General features: G+C 34.3%; 1 protein-coding gene across 1 annotated transcript; it reads right to left on the reverse strand.

The window, feature by feature from the left end:
• Window positions 1-739: 739 nt before the first annotated feature.
• LOC132556035 (L-methionine gamma-lyase-like) lies at window positions 740-11,188 on the reverse strand. Its single transcript, XM_060220427.1, has 10 exons — window positions 11,004-11,188; window positions 8,120-8,324; window positions 7,672-7,830; window positions 5,772-5,909; window positions 5,221-5,393; window positions 4,233-4,344; window positions 3,605-3,718; window positions 2,345-2,479; window positions 1,508-1,653; window positions 740-809 (listed from the first exon to the last, which is right to left on the reverse strand). The coding sequence occupies exons 1-10, from the start codon at window positions 11,186-11,188 to the stop codon at window positions 740-742; spliced, it is 1,437 nt and encodes a 478-aa protein (XP_060076410.1).
• Window positions 11,189-14,593: the final 3,405 nt, after the last annotated feature.

Raw genomic sequence — 14,593 nt, forward strand, 5'->3', positions numbered from 1 at the left:
GGTTTAAGTGCAGATTTGCTTTTTGTTGATGCTTTACCCATGTTTTATAAATTCTGATAAATAATATTTCAGTCTTAGTATTTTACTTTTTTCTTGACATGTTGATACTGAAATGGTGTCATTGTAGGCCTCTTATACGAGTTTGAGCGAACTGTTGTATTAATACAACTTTTTACAAATATCGAAATATCCTACTTTTGAAACAGATTTTTATGATGAATGGTCTATATAGAAGGGCTCGGCAAAATACAGCTCATATTTTAGGACACTTACCTTGTAATCTACTTATTTTGCAACATTGACTGAAATCCAAACCATTAAATCCCCAATAGTTTTGTTGTTTAGTCTTTGTTCACCTAACGTAGCTGACGTTACGCTGATTTTGCCCGATGACGTACGCAAAAATAATTACTCCGCGCAGAAATGTGGTTCCAAACTTCAACGAATATGATACGCGATATTGTGAATTTTCGCAAAATTGTTTATTAGATAAATTCAGACATTCTGTACAATTAAAGCACTTGTTAAAAAAAAAAACCAGCTGTTTCCGTCACTGCCTTCATACAGCAAAAATATATGTGGCAGGTGTTTTGCTCAAATAACAGCTCCAGTTGCAAGATAGAAATATATATATGGTATTGATAAACACTGATATATCATTTCCCCATTTATCTCATCATTAATTCTGAGAGAAAGTGATCGTTTGATTGCAAGTCCTCACTTAAGCAGACTTTCATGCTTAGCATGCAACATTGCCTAAAGCCTGACATAGGTCTTGTATCAAGTCTTTGGGGTCCTCCAAACCAATGCTAAAAAAAATCAAATTGACCTTATAAATTTCTATAAAATAATAATAATAATAATTTTTTAATCGTTCGTGGTGATTGTAACGTTTGACGATGAACATCAACAGTTAGCGACGTTGTGAAGGGTTGTTCGAAAAACATGTGAATAGCATATATCTTTACAAATTTAGAATTAGACACAACATAGCCAAACAATAAACTCTTACTTATGTTAGTGTTTTAGTGATGGTTTTCGTGCCAATATTTGGCAATATTTGTTTTAGACACGTATCCATTTACATATTGAACTAAGATATGCTGAATTCCAATCAATATAGATAAAGTTTACAATTTGTCTTAGGACACAATACAGCCTCGTCTGTCAATACACTCAATTACTAATAAAGGTATGTAACGACCCAAATTTTGGAATCGTGTGAGTGTCACTAAACTGTTCGAGAAATCTCGTGAGAGTTGTCGGAATAGACAGATAAATATTTTTTCTTTAATTTGGTATATGATAAACTATATATGATGCCCTAAAACTGTCGCCCGTGAGGTTGTTCAGTAACCATTACAAGTTTTCTGAAATTTGGTCGTTTCGCCATGCCGATTGCGCTACATACATTTACCAATGTATGGGTGTGTTGGCAGACGAGGCTAGAACCTGTGGTACAAAAGTTTTTTCGTACAAGCTGAGGATAGATTTAGTTTTATCTTACCTTAATCTTACCATTCCAGCAGATATACCACTCTTTCGCCTGTCTTCGTCACTCAGTGCCAATGAGCCATGTGTCATAGTACCCGGGTGTTCTATGAGACTCTCCACGCCACCAAGTGATACGGCCAGGCGTATGACGTTAAGCCCCTGATCAGAAATGAACTTGCAGTTGTGTAATAATGTCGGGTTTTTTTTTCTTTTGTGAAGGCAAGTAACGGAAGAGCATTAGGGCTTTTTTAATATTTAAAAATATCGACTTAATAACTTTGAAATACGACTTACTAACTCGAAATTTCTATCCAAGTTCCGGACAGATATTGTTTCGATTATCAGATAATAACAACTTTCGCTGATAAAACATATTATAATGAAAATATCTATCAATACTAGTATTTCATACAAAAATCACATAGCTATAAAATCTGAGGTATTTGTAAAACATAATCACATTGTAAACAATCACAGATGAAGACAGCGTCTATAGTGCTGAGTGCAGAAAATAGTGATTAAAGTCACCATGTCGTTCTTATACTTTATCAATAAAAACTTTATATGTTAAAAAATTTACAATGTCATCGAAACTATCGGAGGTTGACAACTGATCTTGGATCGTTGACCCAACAATTAATTCAGTTGACGATACAAAGCACAACTAGTTAACTTATTCGAAGATAGCGATCTGTTGGATAAGAACAGCCTTGGCGTACAAACCGGACAAATTGCCTAAATTATTTGGACAATGGAAACGCTTTGATATGTCTTAAAATTTAATAGAAAATATTTTCTGAAGAGAAAATGATTGTATGACTACATAGATATTCCGCATCAGTGTTATTACCTCCACTAAGGTTTTGCCACCCTCTAGTCCACCTTTGACCTCAAATGACATCATCCCTCCGAACAGCTTCATTTGTTTCTTGGCCACGGCATGCTGGGGATGTGACGGTAGACCTGGATACATGACCCACTCGATCTGTTATGAAGTCAATGTTATACTTTTCAAAACCTCTGTATTATTCACACGAGTTGAATATGTTACTAGACTTACTATTGAAATGACTTTGACCAAATGAAAAGATATAGGGATCAGATGTCATTATTTCTGTTACTTAAAGTCAATTCAGTGTATTTGATCTTATTCTTGATAACAAATGTATCTTTAATTCATTCCTCAACCATAGGTCATACGTATGGGAAAAAGTTGATTTAATAAGGCTACATCATATTGAAACTAAGTTCTTTGGGAATTAGTCTTAAGTTAACCGAAAAAATGTTCTACTTCTCCACTGTGAACATCCGAATTCATGACTATTTCGGCAGATTTTGATGAGTTATGCTGTCTATTAGAGATGTGTTTACAATGCCAGCGTGGTGACATTCTATATGTAGTGCGCAAAGAATAAAATATTTAAAGGAGGTTATTTATTTTATGTGAAAACTCAAGATAAATGCAATAGATTACTTAATTTCAATTATGATATTCTTTATTAATTTTTCCCAGTACAACTGGATTTTTTTAAAACGTAAATACACAATATTTGTCATAGATAACATCGAAATCCTTCTGCAATTTTATCGATTTCCCCTTATTCCATAATTGAATAATGACAATCTCGAACAGTTATTTTTTTCAAATTATTGTGCCCTCAATCTTAATTATATGCATTGTCTCCGTGTAAGTCATTCTTTTGTTCCTATTTTGACCTAGTCTTATTGAATTTGAGTTGTTTGGATTGTAATCATGTTCACATCTCGGTATTTTCTTGTTGTATTTGAGGATGGGATAACTCCGCGAGAAAATTAAAGTAAATCATAGTCCGTCTAATGAAAAAAACCTTCCTCGGAAGTGTTGGTAAAACAGTGTGAACTATCGAAACAATCCTATACAGTGTATTGGATTTACATAAAGTATCTATTTTGTCTAATACGGTAGTGTTTCTCTTAAAAATTGATACCCGCTTTATCTTATATATTACTCCTGTATTAGCCTTTAATTCTTACTGTTTGTCCTGTAAATGATACTCCATCAAATCCGTGTAATCTCAAAATACAATGGCAGTGACGGATAATAGCCAGGTATAGAAGAAACATGACTTACCTTGGGATGCTTCTCCAAGAACTCTGCCACTTTTTGTCCGTTTGAACTGTGACGTTTCATTCGTATTGGAAGCGTCTTAATGCCTCGAAGAAGTAGGCTGGCATCGTGAGGAGACTAGGGCAGAAAAAGGAATATAGAAAGATCTAGTAGTCCGAGTGTTACCACAGAAATATAGAAATTACACAACAAAAAAATCGCGTTGGGCATGCTTGGCCCTCTGTCTTTGTGGACTGAACACCATAAAAATGTCCGAGTATTATGAAAGTTTTGCCAGATAGAGGGTTTTGATTCTGTGGCGCACGTATTTTGATGAAAAACTGCAACTCTGTCATTTTATCTAGTTATAAAAAAGGTAAAAATTGACGTAGTAGAGGATGGCTTCCTTCCATACATATTTGAAAAAAGATGAAAAAAAAATAAACATGCAGCGGTTTCGCTTTTCTATGATTCGTTAATGACTCTAAGAGCCGAACGCATTAAAACCTAGCAAGTTGTTGAAATAAAAAAAAAGCTCGAGAGAATTGTCAAAATCTACTCTACATTTGATTTGTAAGTAAGCAACATCGAAAGTCCATCCACGCTTGTTTAGAACCGATTGAAATAAAAATGGAGACAAATTCCAACTCACTAGACCACTTCCAAACGTATTCTGGTAGCGAATAGCTTCTTTCCACAGATGTACGGTTCTAAAGGTCAGACTCCCCGCTAGCAAATCGCTGTGACCGCCCAGGTACTTGGTACTGAAACGAGGGGAAATTAATCGTATCAAAATTCTGTTCAAAAACATTATATTTCAAAAACCTCATATCATCATCATCTTTTACCATTTCGACCAAAATATGAACCACTTAGCAATAAAATTACTTTATTACAAATAATGATTTATTTTGTTTTATTTTTAATAATGCCTTAAAAATAAAACACGCGTATTCGTTGCTTTCTTCCTTTCTCACACCACAATAACGTTAACAAACACGAGTAAGCCTTCTATTCTAAATCTTATTACGAAATTCCGATGTAAAGTAAAACATTTATAGTGAAACACATTAAGTCACAGGTGATTAGTTTATATGTCACTATTGACTTCCCAAGCCAGTTACTTATTTGCACACTACATGTGTCACCGTTTCTCCCTTTTCCCCATTTTTTGTCTGTTCTTTATGTACCTCTTCACGTCGGAACCGGTCCTAAGACTTCATCAACCTGACCCAAAAACTAGCTCTAAAGTAGACCTAAAATCTAAACTTAAGTAATAAGTCATCAAAAGACCAAACTAACTATCCCTAAATTATTTTCACTGCTGGCCCTAACCCTTAATCTAAAGGTAGATACTAGCCTAAATATAGATACCCATTAAATATCCTCACTGAGGCTCCCCAAACGACTGGTCATAGTTCTGAACAGAGGTGTTACCATTACAAAGAAATGTTCTACAGTACACCTTAAAAAGATGAAACGAGACTTTATCATTTCGACCTTAGATATGTCTGGTTCTAGATACCATAATTTTCAAAAAGTGGAGAGACAATTAAAATAAGAGTATTGCTGTCTTGTGACTTCATTTAGCAATGGTTGTGAAGAGACACTCAAGTTGTCTCCCTTATAATATGTCTTACCAGCTGTGAACAGAAATATCAATTCCATGTTGTATCGGTCGCTGGATGTAGGGACCAGCAAAAGTACTGTCTACTACAGTAATGACGTTGCTGAGTGATCTACCCAGTTTTCCAAACTCAGCCAAGTCCAAGATGTCCATGCTTGGATTACAAGGAGTCTCTCCATACAATATCTAAAAAGAATATCATATATATCTAGATACAAGAGATTTTGTTAATATTCCGTTCATTAATTATCATATTCTCTTTGATAGGGTTGGACGTGATTTTCTGACAGATATTTTCAAGCACAGAAAACATGTTTTTAATGAAACATTGAATTACAGTCCGGAATATTAATTGCAAGGCTTCAGTGGCATTTGGAGACAAAAAATTCTTCGTATCGTTTAGATAAATATGAGGGTTTTATTTGACTTATTTCGTTCTTTTTTCCAAAATCAAAGTTTATCTAAAAGTACATTCCTGTTTTGCAATCTTATATTTTGCTGTTATTTCACAGGAGGGACTTCACTCAACTATATATACATATGTACATCTATATTTCTTCCTACCCTTGTGTTAGATTTGACGTGTTTCCGGTACTCGTTTACGTCACATCCCGATTGTACAAAAGACACTTCGATATCGAACTTTGGAAATATATTTTTGGCAATATCAAAAACGCCAGCATAGCAAGGTATGTTTATCACCTGTAAATATATAGCAGACATATATACATTTAAGTCGATTAAAGTTACAGCAAGCCTCAGCAAATTTTATTGATCATATTAACAAATTTTACAACTGATAAAATCCATAACAGTCTTTAATATTATCTAAACATCAAGATTGATATATGAGTCGAAATGGATTAGATATTGTCATTTGCAAAAATGTTTAATGTTTTCAGAATGTTCAAAACACCAGATTTCGTAATCGCCAACTGTACCACAAAATGTCAAAGATTTTTAGTCAAACTGTCTGATTAAGCACTACTATAGAGTCTCGAGAGCTTGGGTTCGCTTCCAGCGTTTGATTTCATTTGTTTTGAGAAAAACACAACTGTTAGAAAAAATAATTATAATTATAATTAATCAAGGACGTTAATAGTTTAGTAAATATTTTAGTGCATGTGGTCTTTGGTTTTACCGAAAATCAACAGTGATTACAATAATATAAAACATTTACATAGTGCACTAATAGAATTGTAACAATGTGTAAAATCTGTAATTTTAATAAAGTTAATTAATAGGTGTTTGATTTTAAGTAAGTATGCTATTTTATAACTGTCGTGTTAATCAGTACGCGTTATTTGCGCGCGGACTTGTAAATGTCTATTTGTTTGTCTGTATATCTACATCTTACGTTTTGTGTCTTGTTATGTTAATGTGGTGAACAGTCGTTTTGTAATATTCCATATATGGTAATGGTCAGTATTGTCTCCTTTTGGTTTGGCGGTTAGTCGTTTGTCTTCGTTTGGTCACTTTGCGTCAGTTTGAAAGGAGCCGCCGTTGTGGGTTTTTTTTGGGGAGATGTCCAGTTAAAAGAAAATTCGAAGGTTGGTGTCTTTTATCTCTTATCTAGATTGTAATTTGCCGTTGTGGAATTTGGTCATTTACGGAGTCGATTTCATTAATTAGTTATTATTGTTGCTAATTATTTACGGCTCGCATATTTTTTTGTATCTGTAGAATATCCAGTTGGTCATCTCGACGTTGATTATTGCGGAATAGTAACCCCAACCCATTGTTTGGGTATATAAGCATGTATATGCTATTGCAAATAGATACATTATGTAATTGTACTGTGTATGAATAAATATTGCATATTCATTCATTATGAGAATTGAATGTCTACATTGTATATTTCTAAAAGAATGAAAATGGCGCAAATTCAATTGTTCTGTTGTTCTGTTGTAATTCTGCTAAAGTATCTATAAATATAAATATCCGATTGTCCATTGTAATCGATGTATGTTATTATTCATGTAACTTTTATTTATTGTATTCTTTTGTTATTTTGTAGGGAAAATATTCTACCCAGAATAAAGACCTGAAAATAAATTCGACGTCTCCGTCATTTATTCTAAAATTACAGAAGTGTTACAGAACTTCCAGAAGAAAACATATTAACATTGAACACGTCTTCTCTAAATCGACAGTGAACAACAAGCTCTTCGCTCCACGCCAAAAATCAGACATTTTAGCGTCGCGTGACATTGTTCCATCCTATTAATTACTGATTTAAAACTTGCTCCCACAATAATCTGAAAATTGGCTTACACGGAAAGAGAAACCATATCACAGAACAACACTGGAACTGAAAAATGATGGTGACAATATTTTATATCAGGTGAAATGAGGGTGCTTTTATTATTATTATTGATAGGGGGAATGAATAGTTGAATGATGTCAATGTTTATGAAAGACCCACACATGTATTGAGTTTAATCTAGAATTGATAAATACGTACGACATGGTCTCCGGACTTAAGGAATCCAAATAGAGCTGTTGTTATACTAGCCATACCCGAGTTGAACACAAGAGTTCCCGCCCCTTTCTCGAGGTTATTGAGCACACTCTGTACATTGTCTGACGTAAAGTTGTTCCATCGAGAATAGATGTATCCTCCCTGTAAAGAAACAGTGTAATGATTTAATGTATGGATATGTTTAGAACGTTCGAACAACCTAAACGTTTGCCTCAAAATAAAAGGAGCTCTGAAGTTATTACTTTGTAAGTAGTTAACTGACTAACATTTATATATCTAACGATAAAATCGACTTATTTTGAGTAGCGTTCCATTTTAGGTAGTGTCACAAAACATATATACTTCAGTGCATCATTTCGTCTCTTACTTAGAAAGTAGAGTGATGACATCATGTCACAATGATGGACTAGTTATACGTGTAAACCCTTACCTTGTTTACAATATCTTGGAAGTCGTCCACTGTCTTCAGTATGTAAGTGGATGAGTGATAGATGGGAGGAACCAGGGGTTGGGTTTGGGGACCTTCCTCGAACACGTACCGCGCTGTTGTTGCCACGGTATCATCACTGACGTCATCAAGGGTCAAACCACCCACTCCTTTGTCTAGAGAAGATTTTGGTGGATTCCACTTCGAGCTGAACAATCAAAATACAAATCCAGTTGTCAAATGGATCCATCCTGCATTTCCTTGATGTCATGATAGTATACTGGGATAAAGGGCTTCAAGTCAAGTTATATTAGCAATCTAAACCACTTTTAATATCGAAAGGCTAAGATGTTTTAAAATAATTTAACACCTTGGAGAAAGGTCTATCATTCCTTTCCATTAAATCATCCACTTAAAATGCGTAAAAAATGTTACTCCCTGACTTCTTCAATAACTATAATCTTAAGGTTCGTGATATACGGCCAGTAATAAGTTAGGGTAAATTACTTCCAAGTTATCCAAATCGGTGCAGATTTCACACTTTCAATGTTACAGGGGTCAAATGACTTCCAAGAAGAATAAGGTTACGGCAAATGGCATGATTTTGTTTCACTTGTGATAAACTGTTAAAACAGAAGGTTGTTATATTAGGCTGTGTAGAACCGGGAATGGTGACCTTGTACGAGGTTTCAGGGTTTCAGGGTTTCTTTATTCACTCAGACACATGTGTGTGTGTAACAAGAGGTTATTACATTCAATTTTACAAAATTTAAGGAGCGATGATAGACATAATATATTGTATACAATCCACTGGGTTAATGGACAATTGTTCCAAATCGATACAAAAAACTATTACAATCAATATTGGCTAATATACCAAGTATGCTTAATATTACTTAATTTTTACAGAACGAAATCATAGCAGGTTTGATAATTTTCGTACAAATAGGCTTACATTAATTAACAACTTTTTGTTAGATATTGTAAACATTCCATTCATTTTATAATAGTTTGGATTCGTATAGAAGTAGGACGGGATGAATTTACGTCTTAACTGTAGTACATTATCATTATTACAAATAAACAAAAAATGGAATTCATCACCTATACCAGTGTCACATAATGGACAAATTCTGTTCTCTCGCTGTACTCCTGTCCATCTCCCTGTTTCAACAGGAGGTTTTATATTGGAAGTTTTGAATTTACATATTACTTTCCACTCTTTCTCATTTAGACGTTTTAAATAATCTTCAATTCCGAAATGATTTTTAAATATACTGTATATTTGTCCTCGTGTTGAAGTTTCCAACTGCTGAAACCAATTTTGAATAAACTGATCGTGTAATGTTTGTTTAACTTTATTCTTTAAATAGTTAACATTGGTTATGCATGATTTCTGATGTACCTAGACAAAACTAAGTCCGACACTGTCTAAAATACCTTTATCATAATTGATCCATTTGAACTGAATTTGTCCAGCTTCATGAAGAGAATACATTAGTCTGTACATATGACTAGATAACTTATTTCCATTTGTGATTAAATTATACCATAAATATCATTCTCAATTTTATATCAACTATAATAGGATATCTTCCTGTCTCTCCATATATCATAAAATTGGAGGTGTGTTTTCTTAAACTGAGCACTCGTTTGCAAAACTGCAAATGTATTGTTTCCAATCGACTGGCATTTTCATATCCCCATATTTCACTAGAATACAACAAAATAGGAATAACTAATGAGTCAAACAATCTATATTGTAGATCAATTGGTAATTTAACGTTTCTTATTTTTCGGTAAACAGCAAATAGGGCCTTTTTGGATTGAGCGGAAAAATGTTTCCTGCCAACTTAAAGTTTCCATTGTAATTAAAGACTACTCCAAGATATGAAAAAGAGTCTTGTACTTCCAGTTTTTGATTATATAATAAAACTGTTCTTTGTATTCTTGTCTTTCTTCTGGAAAATATGACAGTTTTGGATTTAGTAGTGTTAACTACAAGTTTCCATTCCTGACAGTATTCCTGAAACTTATTTAACATAAATTGCAACCCTTCTGCTGTTTCCGACAAAAGAACAGTATCGTCAGCGTATAAAATAACGAACATTTTGAAATACATATCAATGTTATCACGACATAACTCATCAACCTTAAGTAAACATTCAACATTTTTCTCAGCGAAAAAAGTTTCAGGATCGTTGAGATATAAAGCAAATAAAAAAAGAACAATTTTCTCCTTGTTTCAACCCGATGTTTGATGTAAACATTTGAGACATTTCCTTGCCATTTTTCACACGATTTAGTGCCAGAGTACATGTTATACAAAACTTGAAATATTTTTCCAGTAATGTTACTTTTTAGAATCTTTTTCCACAAACCGATACGCCACACCGAGTCAAACGCTTTTCTAAAGTCAATAAAAGCACAATGTAGTTTCTTGCCTAAATGCAAATATAGAGACATTAATACATGTAAAATAAAGATATTGTCAGTGGTAGAATGACCTTTTTTAAAACCCGCCTGGGCTTTGCTGATAAGGCCGGTTTCATCAGATAGTTTATATAACCTGGTATTCAGTATCGATGTAAAAACTTTACCCAAGCATGAAACAAGCGTTATAGCTCTATAATTATCCAAATTCTTAGGATCGCTTTTATTTTTGTAAATGGGTTTAATTATCCCAGTACTCCAGCTTTCAGGTATTAGACCAGTGTCTAATATAATGTTAGATAGTTTGACATAAATTGGTAACATAGTGTCAAGTGTGCTCTTCATGTACTCATTATATATATCATCTATACCACATGCTTTATTATTTTTCAAATTCTTAACAGAGTAGACAATCTCTTCAGTAGTGATTGGACCGTTTAATATATTATCATACTGATTTCCCGCATTCAATTCTGGAACTTCAAAATCTTCATCTTCTCCATCTTGAAGATTCAAATTTTTAAAATATTCGTACAGATCGTCAATCGGCATGTCAACTTCATGTGAATTATTCCGTTTATCAATTATATTCAGGATATCCCAGAATGCCTTTGGATCATGCTTAGAAATTTTTCTCATTTCAATCTCAGTTTTTTACTGAAACTTTACATAGCTTGACTTAATCCGTTTCCTATATTCTCTACCCTTCTTAGTCATTTTTTTACGATTAACATTAGTTTTTGCCATCTTGTACATTTTCTTAGCGTCATGAAATTCATTTCTTTTCATCAAGCATTCTCGCGTGATCCGAGGCTTATTGTTTCCAGAAGTGTATTTCTTTTTATCCGGGCGGGTCTTCTTTACACCAAATACATACTTTGCCGTTTCATTAAACATATCAGATATGTTATTTACCACGTTATTCAAATCTAATTTTGATAAGTCTTGGAGGGTCTCCTGCATGTTATCAATCTTTGTGTTTATGTCATGCAATTTATTCTTAACTTTATCGACAAAATCTTGTTTTTTCTCATTCACCCACTTACCAGGTTTTTCAACAACAATACCTTTGACCTTATTTTCAGGTAACTTATTATCTATACATTCAAGATGAAATACCAACCTACAGTGAACATCTGAGAATCAAAGTCAAGAACTTCGAAATAATTCAGCATAGAATAAACATTTGACGGGCAAATCAAGTAATTAACTAGACTCACATTTTTGCATGTATTTTTACCGATATCCTTGTCGTTTCCGACTCTGCCATTAGCAATATATATAATATTATTATTACAAAGTTCAAGCAATTTTAAGCCAAATGAGTTTGGTCTGGCAAGGTCTTGACTTGCTCTTTTTAATGGAATATCTTATTGCATGAGATCTTCATAATCATTTAAATATCCACGTAGTTCATAATTCTCATGTACATTTGAGAATTTAATCAAATTGTGATCTGGTCGTACGTAACCATCGAGACATTGAGTTCTAGCATTAAAATCCCCGACAAGGATAATCTTATGTTCATTTCTCGTCAAATGGAGCATTTCATTTTCAATCTCAGAGAAAGCCTCGTCAGAAGCGTATTTTGATGTTTCATGTGGAACATACGCACAACCTAGTAACAGCGAAGACGACTTGTTTACGGGGGTCATAGCTAATGATATCTACAGGTTAGTGAATAGATGTCACAGAAGGAAGTTATAGGAGGCATGAGTGGTGGAATGGCCGATGCATTGGGAGTCAGTACCTACCACACCCATATTTGTTCACTTTGTTGACGAACTCCGTCGTCAATGAAGATGACCAGCGATTCTCCCGAAACTACAGAAGGAAGTCATTTAAGAAGAGTATTTCCTAACACTATGAACAACAGTAGTCGTATATTTAGTAGAAGGAGAGTATGGTACAACATGAATGGATGCTTGTGAGATGTTAGTTTTGACTTCTTATCCTCAGGATTATGCTTAGTTCATCGGAGCCCATTGCAAAATCTCAATTTTTTTTAGCATTATTGCAGTATCAAATAGCGTGGTCGGGTAAATAATCTCATGCCCATTTCCCACCCGATTGATGAATCGAAACCCGGTTACCACTGCACCAACATACCATCCACCATTGTCGGGTAAGGTATTACGCTCAACACAATCGGAAGCAGAACTACTAACTTTCCCACTCATCTTGGCACCCTAGACATGTTAACGATATAAGCGAGCAATACGTACCTCATTGTACTGGAGAGGGCTGATGTGGTTCTTTCGACTGTAAAGGAAATTGTGATGTGAACCCTACATCTATAGAAGTCTTTAAGTCATGCAATGTTGTGTTGTGTTGTGAAAAGCGTCACGGTTAAATATCATACACAGGATAGTGTTTTATGATAGAAATATCTCATATTTTTACTCTATTGAAAACAAAGAAGGAATCTAGGCTATAGTAGTGATATATCTTACTTGTATAACATATGAACGTGGTTACAGAGTGTTCAGTACGACTGTACCGATAGTAAAACCAATTTTGGATGGTTTATCAAATAGCTCAGTCGGTAAAGCGCTTGATCAGTTAATGCAACCAAAGGTAAAACATGAAATGTTTGGTTCGATCTTCCCAGAGGCGATTTTCATTTCTCAGATAAGTGAGATCAAGACCGTTCCGTTCTGTCCAGATTTTGTATTTTAGCAAAGACATTTACACTCATTGCTGTGGATAACTTATTTCCCCCGCCCAGCATAATGTAATGTTCAACAAGTTTGGGTTTATTTGTTTTATGAATATAAAGTAACCCTTTTGCAACTATTTATTCTGATATTAGTAAGATCTTGCGACAAAATGTCGACATACCTAAGAGAAATAACTGCGCCTCTCTGTTGACTGACTTGTTTACGTTTTCGTACGAGGCTGAATTCATCGAAAGATTTTTTGTCTTCAAACCACCAGAGTCTTATTGAACAAGACCATCGGCGTATATACCTACCAGAGATGGCAAGTTTGTCCACTGACACACTCGTAGCACAGGTTTTAAAAAATGCAGATTGATAAAAATCATGTTTTACTGTCGTCATATTGAATTCAGTAAGAATATTTCTTTGTACGATATGCAGCCGGGCGTGTTTGATGCTCGTAATTTTGCCTGTTGGTTCCGTTGTTGTATACCTTGTTCCTATTTGAAAACGGGGCATTTCGTACATGGTTGACCAAGAGGAACATGATGGTTGTCGTCGATGAAGTAGAAGATGCTTGCTCTTCGGGAACAACTAGTCTGGTTCTTTCGTACTTTTTTCATGAGCCTTCGTGAAAATCTCTCGTATTTTGGCTCAGTTTCAGTGAATTTGAGTTATGATTATGTTCGCACATTGGCATTTTCTTGTAGTTCTAAATGAACTATATAATGTAATGATATATCAACCTTTATACTCCAAATTTCAGAGGAGAAAAGTACGTAAACTTTATACAACTACGATCTGGTCAAAGTCGATGAATGAAACTTTACCACATGATCCACTTTTCTTGCCGCAACTGTATCTATACACTGGGTCGATTGTGATGTCATGCGTTCTCAAAAAAAAACAAACAAACAAACAAAAGCAGAACAAATCAAAATTAAAAAGAGAGGGGAAAATGTTAAAATTAATGTTAAAATCAAATGAGGTATTAAGTAAGACGACCTTATGAGAGTTATGACAACAAAGGCAAGAAATCAGAATAATATCAAGATATACCCAACCAGAATGAGGTCACGATATGTAGGTCATTCCTATTCCTGTTTAAATCATGTCATACTGTATTAAGTTCTTGTGAAAGGCTTCGTGGTAATTTATATTGTTCTTTAGATGGAGAGATTATCTGACAGGACTATCACATTTTAAACTTTTAAATTTTTTTGTGAACATTTCTTTTCAAAATGAAAAAAAAAATGTTATAGAAACTTCAACATCTGCCTGCGTTATACGCATGGATATCGGTCGTACTCCGAGCGTAGCAAATTCGCATCAGTATGAAATGTCAGTCTTGTGTAACTTGAGGTGAGGATCCGAGCTGTATTAT

The sequence above is a fragment of the Ylistrum balloti genome, unplaced genomic scaffold (genome assembly GCF_031769215.1).
Source record: "Ylistrum balloti isolate Yb309-2 unplaced genomic scaffold, AGI_CSIRO_Ybal_v1 Utg370540, whole genome shotgun sequence".
Lineage (NCBI taxonomy): Eukaryota > Metazoa > Mollusca > Bivalvia > Pectinida > Pectinidae > Ylistrum > Ylistrum balloti.